General features: G+C 47.8%; 1 protein-coding gene across 1 annotated transcript in view; it reads left to right on the top strand.

The window, feature by feature from the left end:
• LOC134990224 (trichohyalin-like) overlaps window positions 1-21517 on the top strand; it is a 56331-nt gene extending 34814 nt beyond the window's left edge. The window contains exons 2-7 of the mRNA XM_063950663.1: window positions 16583-16863; window positions 17179-17448; window positions 17509-18592; window positions 18654-19405; window positions 19525-20790; window positions 20851-21517. Of these exons, the coding sequence (XP_063806733.1) occupies window positions 16583-16863; window positions 17179-17448; window positions 17509-18592; window positions 18654-19405; window positions 19525-20790; window positions 20851-21517 (4320 nt within the window). The remainder of the gene's footprint in view (window positions 1-16582; window positions 16864-17178; window positions 17449-17508; window positions 18593-18653; window positions 19406-19524; window positions 20791-20850) is intronic.
• The last annotated feature ends 3415 nt before the right edge of the window (window positions 21518-24932 follow it).

Below are 24932 nucleotides of genomic sequence, written 5' to 3'. Positions count from 1 at the left end.
TAGGTCCTTTGTGGCTCTGCCTAGACAGGCTCGGCTGCCCTATTTATGTCACAGCACAGCACGTCATTGTATCTCTACAGCACTGGGAATGGAATTCTCAACACTCACAACTTCAAAACACCCTATATAAGGAGTTAAAAATAAATACAGATGTCGCAGGCAGCATCTGGTTTATGTGATGAACAAATTATTCAGAAGATCCCTCTTGGAAAAGGAACAGGAAAAAGATAGTGATGTAAAAAAAAAGAAAAAAAAGAATGCATAAACAAATATAATATGTTAATATCTCAAATCAGACATAATTTCATAACTAAACTCATAAATTTTCATATAACAAGCAAAATAATAGCAATTTTCCACTAGATGAACTATGGGGTCGATTCAATTCACCGACAGTTGAATAGAGCCGGGAATTAGCTCCCGGCGCTATTCAATTCAGCTCAAGGTAAGTCGGCGAATGCCCATTCTCCCGGAGGTAACAGGTTAATTTGTCGGGAGAACGGGCATTCTCCGACTTACTCCCCGCCGCGATGCTGATTCCCGACAGAATCAGCCTCGCGCCGGCTGCGTGGCAGCACTTTTGTCGGATTGCCTCTCTCATCCCCCGGGAGAAGAATTCCCGACAATTGAGTGTCACTTGGCGCTGTATTGAATAGCGCCGGGAGCTAATTCCCGGCGCTATTCAACTGTCGGTGAATTGAATCGACCCCAACATGTTAAAAGTTCAAAACATCACAAACACACACACACACACACACACACACACACACACACACACACACACACACACACACACACACACACACACACACACACACACACACACACACACACACACACATATAAAAAGCGCAAATGATAAAGCAGTCCATGTCAGTTATGTCTGTTTTTCCTTTCCTTGTGGACATTACACAATGAACAAGCATTCGGCTTATTGGTTTCAATGCAATGCTTACAAATACATTAACACCGGGCCGTAACTAGGTGTGGGCAGACGGTGCGTTGCACACATCGCATTTGTCCTGTGGGCGCACCGTCTGCATCCACCCCTGTTGACCAGCTGTTATGTGAGGATAGCTGCAGCGCTGGGGAGGCAGAGTCAGTGAGTCTTACGTTTGTGTTTTAACTTTTCAGTGCTCCCTCTTGCTGTGCAAGCGCTGCAGACATGACAGGCAGCACTGGGCAGGTTCCCCTGTGTTCCCTCACCTCCTCTTTTTTTGCACACAACGCTAAAATGTCTAGTTACAGCACTGCATTAATAGGTAGCCATGAGTGCACCTCAATCAAATATATTTTCTGCGCCTTAAACTATAGTGTTCCCTAGAACCTTAACCCTTTGGTAAAGAAAATTAAATTTACTTAACCAATACTGCCAACAAGCGACGGACTGAGGCTCAAAAACGGCCCGGGCATTTGTGAGCGCGCGCTCGGCAATGGGGGCGCACCGCCACGATGTACGGGGGCGTGTTGCGGGTCATGGGGGCGTGGACTCATGGCACGCCCCCATTACCATGGCTACGCTTGCTGGGGAAGGGGCGTGCCGCGAGTCCGTGAACTTGCGGCATGCCCCCATTTCCATGGAGACCAGAGAGCCGGATCTCTCACTGAGGGACCGGATCGACCAACCTGCCCAGTGTCGGACTGGAGCACGAAGGGCCCACCGGAGGTATGCAGTGGTAGGGGCCCATGATTAGAGGTGTGGCCAGCCTCCAAAGGGGGTGTGGCCAGCCACCACAGAGGTTTGGCTAACCATTATAGAGTACCTGGTCTGGACTCCTTGATCATTTATATAGTAATTAATGCTAGTGCATGCATGATAATGTGCCAGATTAATGACAGCAATGTACTGTAGAGAATACATCATAATCCTGTGCAGTATAAGGTAACATATGTATAATAATAAGATTTTACTTACCGATAAATCTATTTCTCGGAGTCCGTAGTGGATGCTGGGGTTCCTGAAAGGACCATGGGGAATAGCGGCTCCGCAGGAGACAGGGCACAAAAAGTAAAGCTTTTTCCGATCAGGTGGTGTGCACTGGCTCCTCCCCCTATGACCCTCCTCCAGACTCCAGTTAGGTACTGTGCCCGGACGAGCGTACACAATAAGGGAGGATTTTGAATCCCGGGTAAGACTCATACCAGCCACACCAATCACACCGTACAACTTGTGATCTAAACCCAGTTAACAGTATGATAACAGCGGAGCCTCTGAAAGATGGCTTCCTTCAACAATAACCCGAATTAGTTAACAATAACTATGTACAATTTATGCAGATAATCCGCACTTGGGATGGGCGCCCAGCATCCACTACGGACTCCGAGAAATAGATTTATCGGTAAGTAAAATCTTATTTTCTCTATCGTCCTAGTGGATGCTGGGGTTCCTGAAAGGACCATGGGGATTATACCAAAGCTCCCAAACGGGCGGGAGAGTGCGGATGACTCTGCAGCACCGAATGAGAGAACTCCAGGTCCTCCTTAGCCAGAGTATCAAATTTGTAAAATTTTACAAACGTGTTCCCCCCTGACCACGTAGCTGCTCGGCAAAGTTGTAATGCCGAGACCCCTCGGGCAGCCGCCCAAGATGAGCCCACCTTCCTTGTGGAGTGGGCCTTTACAGATTTAGGCTGTGGCAGGCCTGCCACAGAATGTGCAAGTTGGATTGTGCTACAGATCCAACGAGCAATCGTCTGCTTAGACGCCGGAGCACCCATCTTGTTGGGTGCATACAATATAAACAACGAGTCAGATTTTCTGACTCCAGCTGTCCTTGCAATATATATTTTTAATGCTCTGACAACGTCCAGTAACTTGGAGTCCTCCAAGTCACTTGTAGCCGCAGGCACTACAATAGGCTGGTTCAGATGAAATGCTGACACCACCTTAGGGAGAAAATGCGGACGAGTCCGCAGTTCTGCCCTGTCCGAATGGAAAATCAGATATGGGCTTTTGTAAGATAAAGCTGCCAATTCTGACACTCTCCTGGCAGAAGCCAGGGCTAGAAGCATGGTCACTTTCCATGTGAGATATTTCAAATCCACCTTTTTTAGTGGTTCAAACCAATGAGATTTGAGGAAATCCAAAACCACATTGAGATCCCACGGTGCCACTGGAGGCACCACAGGAGGCTGTATATGCAGCACTCCCTTAACAAAGGTCTGGACTTCAGGGACTGAAGCCAATTCTTTTTGAAAGAAAATCGACAGGGCCGAAATTTGAACCTTAATAGATCCCAATTTGAGACCCATTGACAATCCTGATTGCAGGAAATGTAGGAATCGACCCAGTTGAAATTCCTCCGTCGGAGCACTCCGATCTTCGCACCACGCAACATATTTTCGCCAAATTCGGTGATAATGTTGCACGGTTACTTCCTTCCTTGCTTTAATCAAAGTAGGAATGACTTCTTCCGGCATGCCTTTTTCCTTTAGGATCCGGCGTTCAACCGCCATGCCGTCAAACGCAGCCGCGGTAAGTCTTGAAACAGACAGGGACCCTGCTGAAGCAAGTCCCTCCTTAGAGGTAGAGGCCACGGATCTTCCGTGATCATCTCTTGAAGTTCCGGGTACCAAGTCCTTCTTGGCCAATCCGGAACCACTAGTATCGTTCTTACGCCTCTTTGCCGTATAATTCTCAATACTTTTGGTATGAGAGGCAGAGGAGGAAACACATACACCGACTGGTACACCCAAGGCGTTACCAGCGCGTCCACAGCTATTGCCTGCGGATCTCTTGACCTGGCGCAATACCTGTCCAGTTTTTTGTTGAGGCGAGACGCCATCATGTCCACCATTGGTCTTTCCCAACGGGTTACCAGCATGTGGAAGACTTCTGGATGAAGTCCCCACTCTCCCGGGTGAAGATCGTGTCTGCTGAGGAAGTCTGCTTCCCAGTTGTCCACTCCCGGGATGAACACTGCTGACAGTGCTATCACATGATTCTCTGCCCAGCGAAGAATCCTTGCAGCTTCTGCCATTGCACTCCTGCTTCTTGTGCCGCCCTGTCTGTTCACATGGGCGACTGCCGTGATGTTGTCCGACTGGATCAACACCGGTTTTCCCTGAAGCAGAGGTTCTGCCTGGCTTAGAGCATTGTATATTGCTCTTAGTTCCAGAATGTTTATGTGAAGAGACGTTTCCAGGCTCGTCCATACTCCCTGGAAGTTTCTTCCTTGTGTGACTGCTCCCCAGCCTCTCAGGCTGGCGTCCGTGGTCACCAGGATCCAATCCTGTATGCCGAATCTGCGGCCCTCCAATAGATGAGCACTCTGCAACCACCACAGAAGAGACACCCTTGTCCTTGGAGACAGGGTTATCCGCAGGTGCATCTGAAGATGCGACCCTGACCATTTGTTCAACAGATCCCTTTGGAAAATTCTTGCGTGGAATCTGCCGAATGGAATTGCTTCGTAAGAAGCCACCATTTTTCCCAGGACTCTTGTGCATTGATGTACAGACACCTTTCCTGGTTTTAGGAGGTTCCTGACAAGCTCGGATAACTCCTTGGCTTTTTCCTCCGGGAGAAAAACCTTTTTCTGAACCGTGTCCAGAATCATCCCTAGGAACAGCAGACGAGTTGTCGGCATTAACTGGGATTTTGGAATATTCAGAATCCACCCGTGCTGTTTTAGCACTTCCTGAGACAGTGCTAATCCCATCTCTAGCTGTTCTCTGGACCTCGCCCTTATTAGGAGATCGTCCAAGTATGGGATAATTAATACGCCTTTTCTTCGAAGAAGAATCATCATCTCGGCCATTACCTTTGTAAAGATCCGAGGTGCCGTGGACAATCCGAACGGCAGCGTCTGAAACTGATAGTGACAGTTTTGTACAACGAACCTGAGGTACCCCTGGTGTGAGGGGTAAATTGGAACGTGGAGATACGCATCCTTGATGTCCAAGGATACCATAAAGTCCCCCTCTTCCAGGTTCGCTATCACTGCTCTGAGTGACTCCATTTTGAACTTGAACTTCTTTATGTACAGGTTCAAGGACTTCAGATTTAGAATAGGCCTTACCGAGCCATCCGGCTTCGGTACCACAAAAAGAGTGGAATAATACCCCTTCCCTTGTTGCAGAAGAGGTACCTTGACTATCACCTGCTGAGAGTACAGCTTGTGAATGGCTTCCAACACCGTCTCCCTTTCGGAGGGGGACGTTGGTAAAGCAGACTTCAGGAAACGGCGAGGTGGATCTGTCTCTAATTCCAACCTGTATCCCTGAGATATTATCTGCAGGATCCAGGGATCTACTTGCGAGTGAGCCCACTGCGCGCTGTAATTTTTGAGACGACCCCCCACGGTCCCCGAGTCCGCTTGAGAAGCCCCAGCGTCATGCTGAGGCTTTTGTAGAAGCCGGGGAGGGCTTCTGATCCTGGGAAGGAGCTGCGTGTTGCTGTCTCTTCCCTCGACCTTTGCCTCGTGGCAGATATGAATAGCCCTTTGCTCTCTTATTTTTAAAGGAACGAAAGGGCTGCGGTTGAAAAGTCGGTGCCTTTTTCTGTTGGGGAGTGACTTGAGGTAGAAAGGTGGATTTCCCGGCTGTAGCCGTGGCCACCAAATCTGATAGACCGACTCCAAATAACTCCTCCCCTTTATACGGCAAAACTTCCATATGCCGTTTTGAATCCGCATCGCCTGTCCACTGTCGCGTCCATAAAGCTCTTCTGGCCGAAATGGACATAGCACTTACCCGTGATGCCAGTGTGCATATATCCCTCTGTGCATCACGCATATAAAGAAATGCATCCTTTATTTGTTCTAACGACAGTAAAATATTGTCCCTGTCCAGGGTATCAATATTTTCAATCAGGGATTCTGACCAAACTACCCCCGCACTGCCCATCCAGGCAGTCGCTACAGCTGGTCGTAGTATAACACCTGCATGTGTGTATATACTTTTTTGGATATTTTCCATCCTCCTATCTGATGGATCTTTAAGTGCGGCCGTCTCAGGAGAGGGTAACGCCACTTGTTTAGATAAGCGTGTTAGCGCCTTGTCCACCCTAGGAGGTGTTTCCCAGCGCTCCCTAACCTCTGGCGGGAAAGGGTATAATGCCAATAATTTCTTTGAAATTATCAGCTTTTTATCAGGGGCAACCCACGCTTCATTACACACGTCATTTAGTTCTTCTGATTCAGGAAAAACTATAGGTAGTTTTTTCATACCCCACATAATACCCTGTTTAGTGGTACCTGTAGTATCAGCTAAATGTAACGCCTCCTTCATTGCCAAAATCATATAACGTGTGGCCCTACTGGAAAATACGGTTGATTCGTCACCGTCACCACTGGAGTCATCGCCTGTGTCTGGGTCTGTGTCGACCGACTGAGGCAAAGGGCGTTTCACAGCCCCTGACGGTGTTTGAGTCGCCTGGACAGGCACTAATTGATTGTCCGGCCGTCTCATGTCGTCAAACGACTGCTTTAGCGTGTTGACACTATCCCGTAGTTCCATAAATAAAGGCATCCATTCTGGTGTCGACTCCCTAGGGCAGGGGTGTCAAACTCAAATTCATCGGGGGCCGCATCAGCAGTTTGGTCCCCATCAAAGGGCCGGTTGTATCTGTAGGTCTATGTGTCCACTCTTTATTATCATAAATTAATGTCACTGCATTCAATTATTACTGTTTTTTGTAATAATGTAAGTAATAACTAGCTCTGAAAGGGGGAGACGCAGAGAGAGAGCGCGAGGGGGGAGACGCAGAGGGGGGAGAGACGGAGAGAGGAGCAGAGAGAGGGGGAGACAGAGAGGGGAAATGGATAGTGAGGAGATAGGGATAGAGAGGGGGGAGAGACGGAGAGAGAAAGGGGGGAGACAGACAGAGAGCGAGAAAGGAGGAGAGACGGAGAGTGGGGGGAGACAGAGAGGAAGGAGATGCATAGAGGGGGATACATGAAGAGAGAGGGGGGGCAGAGGAGCGAGAGAGAGGAGGAGCAGCACTTTCCACTTGTACAACAATAGTATTGCATTTTCCTGCCTGGCATCAGTAGTGCTTACAATCAGGGGCTGTCACTGTGCATGGAGATGGCTGCCAGTGACTATGCATCCCTCCCATGAACTTTTGGCGCTGGTGACAATCAGGACCGGGGTGTAACAGCCAGGTGTCCGTGTGAACAGCAATAGAGAGAGGGACTTGGAATAGTTAAACAAGTCGGGCACATGCAGCATTTGAGTCTATGGTGGAGGAGCTGAAAGCAGAGCATCTCCTTCTCCCCCTCTGGCCGGGAGTCGGGACCCGAGTCACTGACTGTGCAGTGACTGTCTTAATGCACAGGGCTCCGGGGCACTGGTGGTGGGCAGACAGGCGCAGCGTTGGTGGCGGCATTAAATGAGTCAGTGAGACTCATTGTAATGCCGGAAGCTCGGGGACCTGAACCAGCCCCCACCGCGGGAACAGTCAGCCCCCCTGTCACCGCTGATTGTAACAGCTCAGAGCTAAAGCAGCATCACCACCCGGAGCTGGCCGCGGGATCACGGAGTACCCAGCCCCGATCCCCGGCTGCGGAACACTGGCAGCTCTCAGACCCCAACACCCTCCTCCAGCCGCAGGTTATCCACTGTCCAAAGCACAACTCACCAAATCGAGGAGAGCTGCGCCATCAAGTCCGCACTGGCAAGGCTCCACCTCCTATTTTTAAAGTTTGCAGCCGGGCCACAGAGCCATCAATCAATCTGGCAGGCTAGGGATTGGCTGCAGCGAAGCGCGTCCCACGGACCGACCCATGTTTGAAATGTGAGTCCGCGGGCCATCAGACGAGGTCTGGCGGGCCGGATTTGGCCCGCGGGCCTTGTGTTTGACACCCCTGCCCTAGGGGGTGACATCCTCATATTTGGCAATTGCTCCGCCTCCACACCAATATCGTCCTCATACATGTCGACACACACGTACCGACACACAGCAGACACACAGGGAATGCTCCTAACGAAGACAGGACCCACTAGCCCTTTGGGGAGACAGAGGGAGAGTTTGCCAGCACACACCAAAAGCGCTATATATATATCAGGGATAGCCTTATAATAAGTGCTCCCTTATAGCTGCTTTGTTATATCAAAATATCGCCATAAATGTGCCCCCCCCTCTCTGTTTTACCCTGTTTCTGTAGTGCAGTGCAGGGGAGAGACTTGGGAGCCGTCCTGACCAGCGGAGCTGTGAGAGGAAATGGCGCCGTGTGCTGAGGAGATAGGCCCCGCCCCTTTTCCGGCGGGCTCGTCTCCCGCTATTTAGAAAAATTAGGCAGGGGTTAAATATCTCCATATAGCCTCTAGGGCTATATGTGAGGTATTTTTAGCCTTTATAGGTACTCATTTGCCTCCCAGGGCGCCCCCCTCCCAGCGCCCTGCACCCTCAGTGACTGCCGTGTGAAGTGTGCTGAGAGGAAAATGGCGCACAGCTGCAGTGCTGTGCGCTACCTTTAGAAGACTGCAGGAGTCTTCAGCCGCCGATTCTGGACCTCTTCTGATTTCAGCATCTGCAAGGGGGCCGGCGGCGTGGCTCCGGTGACCATCCAGGCTGTACCTGTGATCGTCCCTCTGGAGCTTGATGTCCAGTAGCCAAGAAACCAATCCATCCTGCACGCAGGTGAGTTGACTCCTTCTCCCCTCAGTCCCTCGCTGCAGTGATCCTGTTGCCAGCAGGAATCACTGTAAAATAAAAAACCTAGCTAAACTTTCTCTAAGCAGCTCTTTAGGAGAGCCACCTAGATTGCACCCTTCTCGGCCGGGCACAAAAATCTAACTGGAGTCTGGAGGAGGGTCATAGGGGGAGGAGCCAGTGCACACCACCTGATCGGAAAAAGCTTTACTTTTTGTGCCCTGTCTCCTGCGGAGCCGCTATTCCCCATGGTCCTTTCAGGAACCCCAGCATCCACTAGGACGATAGAGAAATATAATTCAAGTACACAGTCTAGAACCTGATCCCTAGAGGAGGAGGTGGGCCCCCATGCAGTGGGGCCTACCGGTGGTTTCCCCTGTACCCCTGTGGGCCAGTCCAAGCCTGAACCTGCCCATCGGACCCTGCTGCCAACGCACTGAATGTCCATGCACACATGTCTGTACAGGTTGTTACATATCTGTCATGCATCCACGTATGTATGTTTGCGAGGAAGTCTATGCATCCTGTGACATTAATTAGGCAGGTGCAGCAAGACAGAATAGAACAGTAAGCATGGTCACACAGCAGGACTGATGAGTACTTGCCCGCTGTCTGTACGGAACTTAGGGCCTAATTCAGATCTGATCACTGGGCTGCTAATTTTGCTGTCCTGCAATCAGATAGTCGCCGCCTACAGGGGGAGTGTTAATTCGCTGTGTAAGTGTGCAATCGCATGTGTAGCTGAGCGGCAATAATTCTCTTTGTGCAGTGTGTGCGCAGCCCAGGACTTACTCCTCCAGTGCGATGAGAACAGGCTGATCGGGGCCGGAGCTGACGTCAGACACCCTCCCTGAAAACGCTTGGACACGCCTGCATTTTTCCGGACACTCCCTGTAAACGCTCAGTTGCCACCCACGAACGCCCGTGTGAAAGGATATTTGGCACCATTCCGTCGCTGACCGGGGATGCCAGTTGTGTTGTTTTCCAACACGCCTGCGCATTACACATGCGCAATTTGGACCTGATAGCCCGCTGTGCGAAAATGCACAGCAGCGATCAGATCTGGGTAAATGGTAAAACCTAAACAACAAAACTGTGTTCTACAAACTTGGACCCTCTGCACTAATCCTACATAGCTCAGATAGCAATCACTGTTATAGGGACATATATTCTGCACATGAATGCAATACAGGATACAGATTAGCAAATTACCTCGCTGCTCATTCCACTTGTACTTTGATTTGTTTGTTTTTCCTATTATCACCACATGTTTGCATTTAGAAATTCTGGGGCCCATTTATCAACAAGTGATAAAACTTGTTGTGAATGATAAATGTTGCTCCAGCAAATCAAACCCCGGCTGTCATTTTTCTAACAGGAGCAGAAAACATGACAGTAAGGAGCTGATTGGCTGGGGCACCATTTATAATCTGCAATGGGTTTTATCATTCACAACATGTTTTATCACTGGTTGATAAATGAGCCCCTCTGTCTTTTACTTGCTCTCAGGAGCGACAAACCTTATTGCCCATACACTTGACGCGACATCGCGGGGCATCGCACCGGCAGTTCAGGTGCAATGAAATCGTGCCTGAACTGCCAAAGTGATTACTATGCGATAGATCGCATGGTAATCACATGATCGGCACATCACTGCCGAGTGGGAGCGGCCGCTCCCGGCGGGTGTCTATCGCGCGTCGCAGTGCGATATATCGCATGTGTTTTTAAATACACATGCGATCGCACTGTGATGCGATAAATATTAAGTGCAGCACATACTATCATGAGACGTGACATTTGAGCAGCGTGCCCGCGCATCGCATGGTATCTTAAATGTGCATATAATCCTTCGATTTCTCTCACAGATGCGGTCGAAATCGAAGAATTGTACCTGATATCTCACAAGTGTATGGGGTACATTACAAAGAGTTATCTTTACAAACAAGAAGAAAGTACTTGGATTTGAAGCTACAGTACACCTGGATCATGTAATACACACTAGGGGGCCTGATTCAGAGATGTATGCTAATTCACCCACAGCTGCGAATTTGTACTGCAGTAGCTGTGCGAAAATATGCGAATGTCGCAGCTGATGGTATTTGTATTGCGACATCCACTGGTGGCGTCTCTGAACTGCCGCTTGCTTACAAAGACGCAACCATCGGACTCACATCAATCAAACATCGACTGTCTGAATAGCCCTATGGTAGCACTGTGACACACCCCTAAAACCATCACAAAACACCTGCATTTGATTCGCCACTCAACGGCCACAAACTGTTAATCTTTGTGAATAAATCCTCATTCGACCGCCGTCGCCAGACCCTTGTGGCACATGTGCAGTGCGAGTTACCTGCATGCGCAGTGGCAAACAATCGCTCCACTACCTATAAAACAGACATTGCGTCCATCTCTGAATGAGGCCCTGGATTGGCTACATGTAAAATCGCAATCCCTATTTACACAAAATAGGTGATTGCAGTGTGCATATGTAGGTGACACTGCGATCTCACAATCAGCCCCTGGGCTGCAGCACCGACCAGATAGTGCAAGGCGGAACCACATGGCACGTATAAACATGTTCTGATGTATGTAACATATGTGCTGTCCGAATCCCCCGGGGATGGCAGCGATGTGTGTACCAGGCACCATGCGGCACCCAGGACTCAGCATAAGGCATCAGACGTCTTCTAAGCCCGTCCCCCAGATTCCTGTGAAACTAGCCAATGGGAGTCTGGGGGTGGGCTTAGGAGGTGTATATGAAGCCTCATGCTGAGTCCTGGGAGCCACACGGCACTGGATACACACAGCGCTGCCGATCCCCGGGGGAACTAAATAAAAAACAGAGGTGGGGATTGTCATCCAGGACAATTTGCAAATACATGCAACAAATATCTCTGAATTTCTATTACCATATAGTTTTTAAAGTGTTATTACTGGTACAATTTAGTGTGCTGGGGGACAATCCCCCTCCCTTTCATGCCCCTGAAGAGTACTGGACATATATAGTGGCAGATGCTCAATTAGCTTAGTGATATCACTCAGGTGCTTGCAAGGGGGGGGGGGGGGGGGTATTTCTAAGCAAGAAAAAAAGCATTTTGTTTCCCCCAACACCCTGAATGATACCAGTAACCAGATTTAAATCCCACACAATATTAGAATTCAGAGATCTCGGTTACATATATTTGCCCTGAAGAGTACGGCCAGATTGAGTTGAGCAGCTTCCACTGTGTTTGTTCCATGGGGAAACCATCTAGCACATATATTACATACATCAGAACATGTATGTTTATATGTGCTAAGTGGTTTCCCCGTGCACTATGTGGGCGGCGTAGGGACTGCAGTCGCCACTGCTCGCAATAAGTATTTAATTGAAAAATGATTGACAGTAAGTGACCATTTAGAAGTGTTCATCGAGAGTGGTTGGGAAAACGCAAGGGTGTCATGGCCGTCTTCAGGGCATGCATCTGCTGACGGCTGTGACCTCATACATGCAAAAACATGGAGCCTGCGTCGCTATTGCTGTGTCCAGTCTGCGTAGCCATACGCCAACCCTTAGCCTCGATGTTCCTCATTTTTCATATAGGTCACAAATGTGTATGCAGTTGCGAATGGGTTTGCGATGGCTCCGGTGGGCGTCTCTTTTCACTTCAGGGCAACAGAGTCATTTGCTAACATTAGTAGTTTCGTAGCCTAAAAGATTACAATTGCATTTGCGTACAAACATGAAATAGGCCTTAAGGGGTCTATTTACTAAGCCTTAGATGGAGATAAAGTGGACGGAGATAAAGTACCAGCCAATCAGCTCCTAACTGACATTTTTCAAATCAAGCCTGAGACATGGCAGTCAGGAGCTGATTGGCTGGTACTTTATCTCCATCCGTTTTATCTACTTTCAAGGCTTAGTCAATAGACCCCTAAAGCACTACTATAATTTTTGGCATCGTGAACAGGATGCTAAAATATAGAGAATCCAAAGAAAACCAAATATAGTATAGCAGATACTTGTCTACTTTGCTGTCCGGGAGGAGGCAGTGTTGTAGGCACATGAGAGCATGGCCGGCAGCAAGATGGGATGTCCGGGGAAGTGGCCAGGAGGCAACGTGGGCAGTCTGTGGCTCCTCCCCCTGCTATACAGTGCCGAGAAAATAGGCACTGTATAGCAGGAGGCAGAGCTACGATAACATGATTCATCGCAAATCGTGTCATTGGATCCCCTCGGACCACCCACTTGTTCTCTGTTGCGGGCGGCCGGGGGAGGGGGGAGGATGAGGTGTGGTTGCGGAGGGGCTTACAGGGAAAGCGGGAGACTTGTCCACCATTCTGGGGGGCCAGGAGGACCACCTGATTTCCGGGAGCCTCCCGGCCATTCCGGGAGGGTAGGCATGGCCTTAGAGCTGAGACTGGGATGATGCAGTGTTTCAGATGTATAATTCATTGGAGCACCAGAAGATCAAGATGTTTGTAGGGCAGCTCAGGGATACCACATTAAAATAAGTAACTCCTTGGGCCAAGGAATACAACAATACTGTCAGACAGGTTTGCCCAGTTTCAACCAGTATTTGCTAGGCAAACAGCTGCAGAATCTAAAATTAAGTTCTGCTCCAGAAAGCAAAGGCTCGAGTGCCATAATTTCACATCAGCATTACAGGCAACTAACCTCCATTAAAAGCAATAAAAATACGAGAAGCCAATAAGCTATTTATTGATCAATGTATAACAAGGATATAAGAAGAAGCCGCAACAATGCAACTGGGAGTCTGGGACTCCTTAGGATGCAGCAGCCTGAGTCTTGTGATGAATTTAAGAAAAAACAATGACTTAACAAAGTTTGTAAAGACAAGTGCACTGTAGGTGTTTCCTTTGGCGACCAAGCAGATTCCAGCAATCATTTTATAAACTGTGCTCAATAAGTAATAGCTGGAATCTGAGTGGTTGCTATGGGCAACCACGACTCCAATGGGTAACTTTCTCTATGGCATTATAGAAAATGATATAATCTGATTGGTTGCTATGGGCAACACCACCATTTGTCTGTTTTAAAAGCTTCAGGAAATCTACCCCCAAAGTAGATCAAATATAACAATATACCAAAAGAAAGCAACCAATTCATGATTCGTGAACTATACAAAAAAAAAAAAAAAGAATAAATCTGCAATTCAGGAGCTAGAAAATAAATCTAGGTATGCATGGATTTTTTCCTTAACTGCAGGGAATTTTGTTGTAACTAAATGGTTAATAACTACATGCTGTCTCTTAACTGTGCGTTATTGTGCATGACTCATCTGTATAAATAACATCACGTGTCTGAGAAAATATTATTCACCAAACTTAAAGGTCAGACTGTCTAGACTTCAGGTGCAAGACTTGTTTACATGCCTCTATAAAAGTATCTGTATGTGATCTTGTCACTGTGTTATTAGAGTGCCACATTGCTGTATGACTGTACAGTACTTAGCTTAAGAGAGATAGATACATTATCCTATTGACTGCTGTTTTTCTTCTATCATGTGTATCCTGTTATATCCAATATAACCGATTCTGTCTTGGAATAAACATACGGACTAACCATCTTGCTTACATCCGCTATGCACATACCAACTTGTAGGCGGCATCTGCCAATAAATTTAACAAAGGGCAGGTCTTGTCCTAACAAAGATCAATAAGAAGCAATCTACCTATAGTTGAAGCAGTATTATAAAGGAAGAATTACTGATAAATCAGAATCAGAATCAGAATCAGCTTTATTGGCCAGGTGTACTCACGTACACTAGGAATTCTTTGTGGTACAATGCATCGCCAAGCAGCAACATGGAGGAAAAAAATGTAGCATACATTACAAACATTACACATATGAGTTCATACTGCACATATGCAACTGTACAGTAGACATATTATACATTTAAGACTAAAAACTAAGGCTGCTTGGCAGAGCAGCACCGAGGCAGCCATCCGCGGCGCCAACTAGAACTCACATAATGCACATAATACAGAAGATTTAAGCATTACATCAAAAGATAAACCACACAGACAAAGACACAGAAAGAATAATGCATGATTGGTGTAGGCATTTTGAGTAATAACCTCCAGGGGTTGTGTATTCCACCATCACAAGGCACCAGGTGCGGCAGCCATCTTAGGCGCACTGCGTAGGATTACCCACGGAATAGTCCACCCCTAGAAGAGAACACAAAATGGGGAGATTGCAGAGTCCTTAAGTTCAGAGTAGGGTTCCAATAGAAACATCAGGTCCACGCATTTTTCATCCCATCCACAAGCGCCCCAGATAAGGCAGCCATGTTGGGCGCACTACAAGGTTACACTGTGGGAGATGAGCCATACAGGGGCCAAATGCATGTATGGGAGAACTGACACGTGTGTAGGAGTATGTTATACCCTGCATGGAAAGATCCAAATGAAGCACACCCCGCCCACAGGGGAACCATCCGAGGCAGCCATGTGGGGCGCACTGCATAGGTTAATGCTGGCAGGGTGTGCAACCAATGGAGGTACACATTACGGGAATAGCACACAGTGGGGGGAAGTACCCTGTAAGAAGAAAGAGAAGAGAAAGACACATTTGCAGGAAAAAAACTGTACTAACATTATTTTGTGAAAAAGATAAATGTCCTGGTCTCATGAGAGCAGTGCGGGTGGGTGTGAGAATGTGGGGTGCACACTAATGTCCAATGAACTGACCCAGCAAAGTCTGGTCCTGATGCGCACGTCCCTCAGTTCCCAGCTGAGCTTGGGGGGTAGTCCCGGGGGCAGTCATGATGTTCTTGGACACAGAAGAAGTAGGCATTGGTCCTGGTGTTCTCATGGCAGAGGTGAGGAGAGGCCACATAATGCTCCAGATTTCTTTCTTGATGACAGTGTGAAAGAAAGGGGCACTAAAAAATATCAATGTTTTAGGCAAAACCAGATGCTGCTAAATGCTGATTCTCAGAGATTGAAGGCTGGATCTCTGCTCTACTGTTCACATAAGAGAGTAATCTCAATTTGTTTTGTCACCAACCATACCCCACCCACTTCCAGAAACTCTGCACTGCCTACATCCTTGTACTCTGTCTCTTGCAGGATCCCTGAAATCAGAATCGGGTCTACAGGAAATGCTGATCCATGGTTCTTGAGCACAAATCAAGTCCAGTATTAGGAATATTGCTCTTTACAATATTTCATAGCAATTATAGAGGCAATACTTTTCAAAAAATACTTGGCTAATCTCCCAAAAGTTGCAGGAGACTTCCCAATCATTTCGGGCAGGCCCCTGCACTCATGGAAGAGTGGCCAGATCCCCCGCAACCCGTTTACTTCCTAGTGAAGATGGGCAGGATGAGGTGATTCTACAGGGAGTTGCAGAACCATATAGTGGGGGCAGGGCTAAACAGCAAAAAATTGCGCTGGGACTTTTGACATGAAGCCCAGCCCTGCCCCCCCCCGAAGTGTCAATCAGCGTCTCCTCTCAGGGCTTCTCCCAGAGAGGAGACTGAAATGTAGGCAACTGTGTTCCTGGTTCATGTTATGTATGTGTTCTGTTGTAAATAGGGAATGCGGTCATATGACCGGCGCTCGGGATCCCCACGGTCACCATGCCGGCACCAGAATACCTAGCACTAAAAATGCCGGCAGTCAGAATGCCTGCCCACAGGATCTATTCCCACTCGTGGGTGTCCATGACACCCATAGAGTGGGTATAGAACCTGTGGTGAGCGCAGCGAGCCAACGAGCCCGCACGGTACTTTGTTGCGCTCGCTGCCGGGATCCTGGGGTCGGTATATTGACTGCCGGGATCCCGGCTGCCGGCAAAGCATGCCCAACCCATAAATAGTTGTTATTATATGCTCTCATCCAGTGAAGAAGTAGACTGTGTTGCTCCAATCCCAATGTGGTATGACATATGTATACATCCTCTGATGGATATGGAACAAATGCAGCCAGACCTCTTCTGTGATATGATAAATGGGTTGAATAGTCTAATCAACAGAACTTATATCACTGCAACACCACAACACAGCAACTACGTGGATACAAGCTGCAGAGCCAGCAACTACAGAGATACCAGCTGCAGAGCCAGCAACTACAGAGATACCAGCTACAGCGCCAGCAACTACAGAGGTACCAGCTGCAGAGCCAGCAACTACAGAGGTACCAGCTGCAGAGCCAGCAACTGCAGAGATACCAGCTGCAGAGCCAGCAGCTACAGAGATACCAGCTACAGCGCCAGCAACTACAGAGGTACCAGCTGCAGATCCAGCAACTACAGAGGTACCAGCTGCAGAGCCGGCAACTACAGAGATACCAGCTGCAGAGCCAGCAACTACAGAAATACCAGCTACAGTGCTAGCAACTACAGAGATACTAGCTGCAGAGCCAGCAACTAAAGAGCCAGCAACAACAGAGGTACCAGCTGCAGAGCCAGCAACTACAGTGGTACCAGCTGCAGAGCCAGCAACTACAGAGATACCAGCTGCAGAGCCAGCAACTACAGAGATACCAGCTGCAGAGCCAGCAACTTCAGAGATACCATCTGCAGAACCAGCAACTACAGAGATACCAGCTGCAGAACTAGCAACTACAGAGATACCATCTGCAGAACCAGCAACTACAGAGATACCAGCTACAGCGCCAGCAACTACAGAGGTACCAGCTGCAGAGCCAGCAACTACAGAGATACCAGCTGCAGAGCCAGCAACTCCAGAGATACCATCTGCAGAACCAGCAACTACAGAGATACCAGCTGCAGATCCAGCAACTACAGAGATACCAGCTGCAGATCCAGCAACTACAGAGATACCAGCTGCAGAACCAGCAACTACAGAGATACCAGCTGCAGCGCCAGCAACTACAGAGGTACCAGCTGCAGAGCCAGCAACTATAGAGATACCAGCGGCAGAACCAGCATCTACAGAGATACCAGCTGCAGAGCCAGCAACTACAGAGATACCAGCTGCAGATCCAGCAACTACAGAGATACCAGCTGCAGAGCCAGCAACTACAGAGATACCAGCTACAGAACCAGCAACTACAGAGATACCAGCTGCAGAGCCAGCAACTACAGAGATACCATCTGCAGAACCAGCAACTACAGAGATACCAGCTGCAGCGCCAGCAACTACAGAGGTACCAGCTGCAGAGCCAGCAACTACAGAGATACCAGCTGCAGATCCTGCAACTACAGAGATACCAGCTGCAGAACCAGCAACTACAGAGATACCAGCTGCAGAACCAGCAACTACAGAGATACCAGCTGCAGAACCAGCAACTACAGAGATACCAGCTGCAGAACCAGCAACTACAGAGATACCAGCTACAGTGCCAGCAACTACAGAGGTACCAGCTGCAGAGCCAGCAACTACAGAGATACCAGCTGCAGAACCAGCAACTACAGAGATACCAGCTGCAGAACCAGCAACTACAGAGATACCAGCTGCAGAACCAGCAACTACAGAGATACCAGCTACAGACACTACAGCAACTACAGAGGTACCAGCTGCAGAGCCAGCAACTACAGAGATACCAGCTACAGCGCCAGCACTGCAGAGGTACCAGCTGCAGAACCAGCAACTACAGAGATACCAGCTGCAGATCCAGCATCTACAGAGATACCAGCTGCAGAACCAGCAACTACAGAGATACCAGCTGCAAAACCAGCAACTACAGAGATACCAGCTACAGCGCCAGCAACTACAGAGATACCAGCTACAGCGCCAGCAACGACAGAGATACCAGCTGCAAAGCCAGCAACTGCAGAGGTACCAGCTACAGATCCAGCAACTACAGAGATACCAGCTGCAGAGCCAGCAACTGCAGAGGTACCAGCTACAGATCCAGCAACTACAGAGATACCAGCTGCAGAGCCAGCATCTACAGAGATACCAGCTGCAGACCAGCAACTACAGAGATACCAGCTGTAGAACCAGCAACTACAGAGATACCAGCTGCAGAACCAGCAACTACAGAGATACCAGCTACAGACACTACAGCAACTACAGAGGTACCAGCTGCAGATCCAGCAACTACAGAGATACCAGCTACAGACACTACAGCAACTACAGAGATACCAGCTGCAGAGCCAGCAACTACAGAGATACCAGCTACAGCGCCAGCAACTGCAGAGGTACCAGCTGCAGAACCAGCAACTACAGAGATACCAGCTGCAGATCCAGCAACTGCAGAGATACCAGCTGCAGAACCAGCAACTACAGAGATACCAGCTGCAGAACCAGCAACTACAGAGATACCAGCTACAGCGCCAGCAACTACAGAGATACCAGCTACAGCGCCAGCAACTACAGAGATACCAGCTGCAGAGCCAGCAACTACAGAGATACCAGCTGCAGAGCCAGCAACTACAGAGATACCCGCTACAGCGCCAGCAACTAAAGAGATACCAGCTACAGCGCCAGCAACTACAGAGGTACCAGCTGCAGAGCCAGCAACTGCAGAGGTACCAGCTACAGATCCAGCAACTACAGGGATACCAGCTACAGATCCAGCAACTACAGAGATACCAGCTGCAGAGCCAGCAACTACAGAGATACCAGCTGCAGAGCCAGCAACTGCAGAGGTACCAGCTACAGATCCAGCAACTACAGAGATACCAGCTGCAGAGCCAGCAACTACAGAGATACCAGCTACAGCGCCAGCAACTACAGAGATACCAGCTGCAGAGCCAGCAACTACAGAGATACCAGCTACAGCGCCAGCAACGACAGAGATACCAGCTGCAAAGCCAGCAACTGCAGAGGTACCAGCTACAGATCCAGCAACTACAGAGATACCAGCTGCAGAGCCAGCAACTGCAGAGGTACCAGCTACAGATCCAGCAACTACAGAGATACCAGCTGCAGAGCCAGCATCTACAGAGATACCAGCTGCAGACCAGCAACTACAGAGATACCAGCTGTAGAACCAGCAACTACAGAGATACCAGCTGCAGAACCAGCAACTACAGAGATACCAGCTACAGACACTACAGCAACTACAGAGGTACCAGCTGCAGATCCAGCAACTACAGAGATACCAGCTACAGACACTACAGCAACTACAGAGATACCAGCTGCAGAGCCAGCAACTACAGAGATACCAGCTACAGCGCCAGCAACTGCAGAGGTACCAGCTGCAGAACCAGCAACTACAGAGATACCAGCTGCAGATCCAGCAACTGCAGAGATACCAGCTGCAGAACCAGCAACTACAGAGATACCAGCTGCAGAACCAGCAACTACAGAGATACCAGCTACAGCGCCAGCAACTACAGAGATACCAGCTACAGCGCCAGCAACTACAGAGATACCAGCTGCAGAGCCAGCAACTACAGAGATACCAGCTGCAGAGCCAGCAACTACAGAGATACCCGCTACAGCGCCAGCAACTAAAGAGATACCAGCTACAGCGCCAGCAACTACAGAGGTACCAGCTGCAGAGCCAGCAACTGCAGAGGTACCAGCTACAGATCCAGCAACTACAGGGATACCAGCTACAGATCCAGCAACTACAGAGATACCAGCTGCAGAGCCAGCAACTACAGAGATACCAGCTGCAGAGCCAGCAACTGCAGAGGTACCAGCTACAGATCCAGCAACTACAGAGATACCAGCTGCAGAGCCAGCAACTACAGAGATACCAGCTACAGCGCCAGCAACTACAGAGATACCAGCTGCAGAGCCAGCAACTACAGAGATACAAGCCGCAGAGCCAGCAACTACAGAGATACCAGCTGCAGATCCAGCATCTACAGAGATACAAGCCGCAGAGCCAGCAACTACAGAGATACCAGCTGCAGAGCCAGCAACTGCAGAGGTACCAGCTACAGATCCAGCAACTACAGAGATACCAGCTGCAGAGCCAGCAACTACAGAGATACCAGCTGCAGATCCAGCTACTACAGAGATACCATCTGCAGAGCCAGCAACTACAGAGATACCAGCTGCAGAGCCAGCAACTGCAGAGGTACCAGCTACAGATCCAGCAACTACAGAGATACCAGCTGCAGAGCCAGCAACTACAGAGATACAAGCCGCAGAGCCAGCAACTACAGAGATACAAGCCGCAGAGCCAGCAACTACAGAGATACAAGCCGCAGAGCCAGCAACTACAGAGATACCAGCTGCAGAGCCAGCAACTACAGAGATACAAGCCGCAGAGCCAGCAACTACAGAGATACCAGCTGCAGAGCCAGCAACTGCAGAGGTACCAGCTACAGATCCAGCAACTACAGAGATACTAGCTGCAGAGCCAGCAACTACAGAGATACCAGCTGCAGAGCCAGCAACTACAGAGGTACCAGCTACAGATCCAGCAACTACAGAGATACCAGCTGCAGAACCAGCAACTACAGAGATACCAGCTGCAGAACCAGCAACTACAGAGATACCAGCTGCAGAACCAGCAACTACAGAGATACCAGCTACAGCGCCAGCAACTACAGAGGTACCAGCTACAGCGCCAGCAACTGCAGAGGTACCAGCTACAGATCCAGCAACTACAGAGATACCAGCTGCAGAGCCAGCAACTACAGAGATACCAGCTGCAGAACCAGCTACTACAGAGATACCAGCGGCAGAGCCAGCAACTGCAGAGATACCAGCTGCAGAGCCAGCAACTACAGAGATACCATCTGCAGAACCAGCAACTACAGAGATACCAGCTGCAGAACCAGCAACTACAGAGATACCAGCTGCAGAGCCAGCAACTACAGAGATACCAGCTACAGCACCAGCAACTACAGAGATACCAGCTGCAGAACCAGCAACTACAGAGATACCAGCTGCAGAACCAGCAACTACAGAGATACCAGCTACAGAACCAGCAACTACAGAGATACCATCTGCAGAACCAGCAACTACAGAGATACCAGCTGCAGAACCAGCTACTACAGAGATACCAGCTACAGACACTACAGCAAAAGCAACTATAGAAATAATGGCGACTGCAGCTACAGGACCAATGGAAGTTTTATCCTTAGAAAAATCACGTGGATAATTTACAGACCTGCATAAAATAATACGTTGCTATATAAGCCCCGCTAATACATTGCTACATAAGCCCCGCTGAAAAGCTTTAACAGGAATCTTACTTGGCTCAGCAGCAGATATCAATATCCTTTACACATATCACTCTCATCCAGTGCACTAGGAATGCATTCTAAGGCAAAAATGAGAACCAGTCTCCTAACTTTAATGAGGCTTAAATAATAGTGTTATTACTTTTACTGGTACAAAAATTTCATAATTAATTAGCCGTTTTTAACAAATATTTAAGTTTGCGTAACGGTAATGCATACTAATATATGAGATTAACTTTACAGAACTATTTACATTGTAGTTTCATTCATTGTATTGATATAAGCTTTAGCCTAATTGATTTGCTCATTTTATCCTTTATATTCTGCTGTCCATTATTCTGCTGTAGATTCCAAAGGTAATCAAATCTCCTGACTCTTTCCTTGGAATTTGCAAATAAACATTATCCTTTTCAAATATTCTTGGGTCTTGTCGCCTGGGTGGGGGTCTTACTTCTATTTGCATCACCGTCTACCATCACCATAAATATACATGAAAGCTTTTGTGTCCTGAGCTGAATAATATGCTTGCAATAACTAGTGCTGCTTATACATAACTAATTAAGTCCTGCGTGGTCTCTTTCACAGGTTGCCATGTTACACTTGCTTGCAATTTTAATTAAAAGTATCGGTTGAAAGGAAAAGTAATCATGCTACAGTTCCAGCTAACGTACTACTTTCCATTCTTCTTGTGTTTTTCTTTTTGTAAATAGATTAATGACATTTTTATGTGGATGTGATTTCATCAATTTTTGTTGTTACATCAATTTATTACAGCATTTTTCTTTTTATTATATTTTATTGTACCGTTACATATATAGTTATGTACATTACGCTTTTCCAACCATAATTCCTTTTTTTACCCTCCTATTTTTATAGTATATCAATAGTGCTTCACACTTATAATATTATTATTATTATTATTATTATTATCCTTTATTTATGTGGCGCCACATGGAATCTGCAGCGCCCAATTACAGACTTAATAAATAAGCAAAACATGAAGACAGTGACTTACAGTTCAATACAATATAGGACAAGTACAGGGCAGTGTCGGACTGGGGCATGTAGGGCCCACCGGGGGAATGCAGTGGTAGTGGCCCATGTTTAGGGGTGTGGCCAGTCTCTAGACGGGGTGTGCCCAGCCACCACATTGGTTTGCCTAACCAATTTTCAAGTGTTGGTCCCCTAGATAAATATATACAGTAAATACTGTAGTACATGCAAGATAATGTACTAGATTAGTAACAGCACAGTCTGGAACCTGATCCCTAGAAGAGGGGGAGAGCCGCCAGGCAGTAGGGCCAACCGGTGGTTTCCCCTGTACCCCTGTGGGCCAGTCCGACCCTGGTACAGGGTATATAGACATAGTTGCGTCAGTAAACAGCACTGAAATAAGTATCAAGGTGGCAGAAAACTGAAGGATTTGGTGCCATCAAAGGGGGTATTGAAAAGAAGATAGGTTACGTAAGAGACATAAAGGCACATGATTGAAGAGGGCCCTGCTCTTGAAAGCTTACATTCTAAAGGATTACCTGTCTTTGGGCCTGATTCAGACCTGATCGATGTTGTGTATATTCACATGATGGGCGATTATCGATCGACTGTGCATGCGTACAGACCGCAAACAGCGATAGAATTGTGCCAACATTTTGAACGCTAGCTGTATGCAAGTTGATTGACAGGAAGCGGACGTTTGGGGGTTTGGGGGTGGTAACTGCCCATTTTCTGGGAGTGTCAGGAAAAACGCAGGCGTTCCCAAGTGTTTTCAGGGAGGGTGTGTGACGTCAGCTCTGGCCCAGAACAGCCTGATTCTTTTTTTACGTAAACTGTTTTTATTGCGACAATGGAAATACAGGATAAACAACAAATTTCTGACAGTGGAAGACAGAATCCTTGCAAATCAAACATAGCAATAAATCACAATGTCGTCTCCTAACATACAAGAGAACATCGTCCATTTGTAGTTTCAAACAAACATATAGAAGTAGCCATATAGTAAAACTGTGTAAAAAGAGGAGTTAAGACAAAAGAAAAGAAAGAAGGCACAGATAGAAGAGAGGGGGGAGAGAGGGTAGCGATGTAAAGATTAAGAATAGAATAAATTGTCTAAATGTGCAGATGGGTCTCACAGTAGATTAGGAGAAGGGTACAACTGTCAGGTGGTCTGAAATATGCCGAAAAGCCATCAGGATTAGTAGTAGAACAGAGTCTAAATAGACATGTAAGTCTTATGTACAGATGATTCTTTAAAATCATACCAGGGAAACCAAATGGCAGTAAAGTCAACAGATCTTCCTGATGAGAAGGAAATAAGATCCTCCATATCTAGAAAGTATTCAATCCTAGTAAACCATTGTTTAATCGAAGGGGAGGGGGGGGGGAGGGTGATCCCCATAGAGTCGGTATCACGGCCTTAGCTGCATTATTAAGATGTCTTAGTAGTGAGCCCTTACAGGTTTGTGAACCCACAGGAATGAGGTTGAGGAGCCAGAACTCCGGGTCTTTAGGGACTATATCTCCCAATATCAATTCTGAGCATTTAAAAACTTCCCTCCAAAAGGAAACTATAAGAGGGCAATCCCACCATATATGCAGAAAACTTCCTGGGGCTCCCTTACATCGCCAACAAAGGTTCGAAATAGCAGGAAACATCTTATTAAGCACCAAAGGAGTCCTGTACCATCTATATATGAGTTTATAAAGAGTCTCCATTGTCGACAAACATAAAGAGCTAGCCTGAGTGTTGCGAAATACAGATTCTTAATTAGATTGTAATGCTAACTTCGGCATAACCTTCTCCCAGCTATTCATGAAAGTAGGGGGCTGTGGGAAGAGGTCCTCCATGATAATCACATAGATATTTGATATGGTGTGTGCGGGAGTTTGAGGAGAAACGCACATTTTTTCAAAAGCGATAAGATCTCTAGTTATATCAGAGATATTCTTGGAGGATGTTAAAAAGTGATGAACCTGGAGAAATTTCCAAAATCGGGATTCGGTATAGTCCAAAGAGATTGAAAATCTGAAAATGAACGCACCCTGCCAGAACTCATCAGCTGGCCGACTCTGAAAAGTCCCGCCCCCGCCCATGAGGAGAAGGCCGTTCCATGGAGACCTGGAATAAATTCAGAGTTATAGAGAAAAGAAGTTAAAGGTGACCATTTGGAAGATATTTGACCTCTCATCCTAAGTGTGTTCCACAATTTAAGCGTGGGGGAGACTGTGGGGTGGGAGACCTTCGGGAGGTTGGGAAGCCACGGTGTGATTT

Source organism: Pseudophryne corroboree, chromosome 2 (genome assembly GCF_028390025.1).
Source record: "Pseudophryne corroboree isolate aPseCor3 chromosome 2, aPseCor3.hap2, whole genome shotgun sequence".
NCBI classification, from domain to species: domain Eukaryota; kingdom Metazoa; phylum Chordata; class Amphibia; order Anura; family Myobatrachidae; genus Pseudophryne; species Pseudophryne corroboree.
Note: the sequence above shows the minus strand (reverse complement) of the source record. Positions and strands in the feature narration are given on the sequence as shown.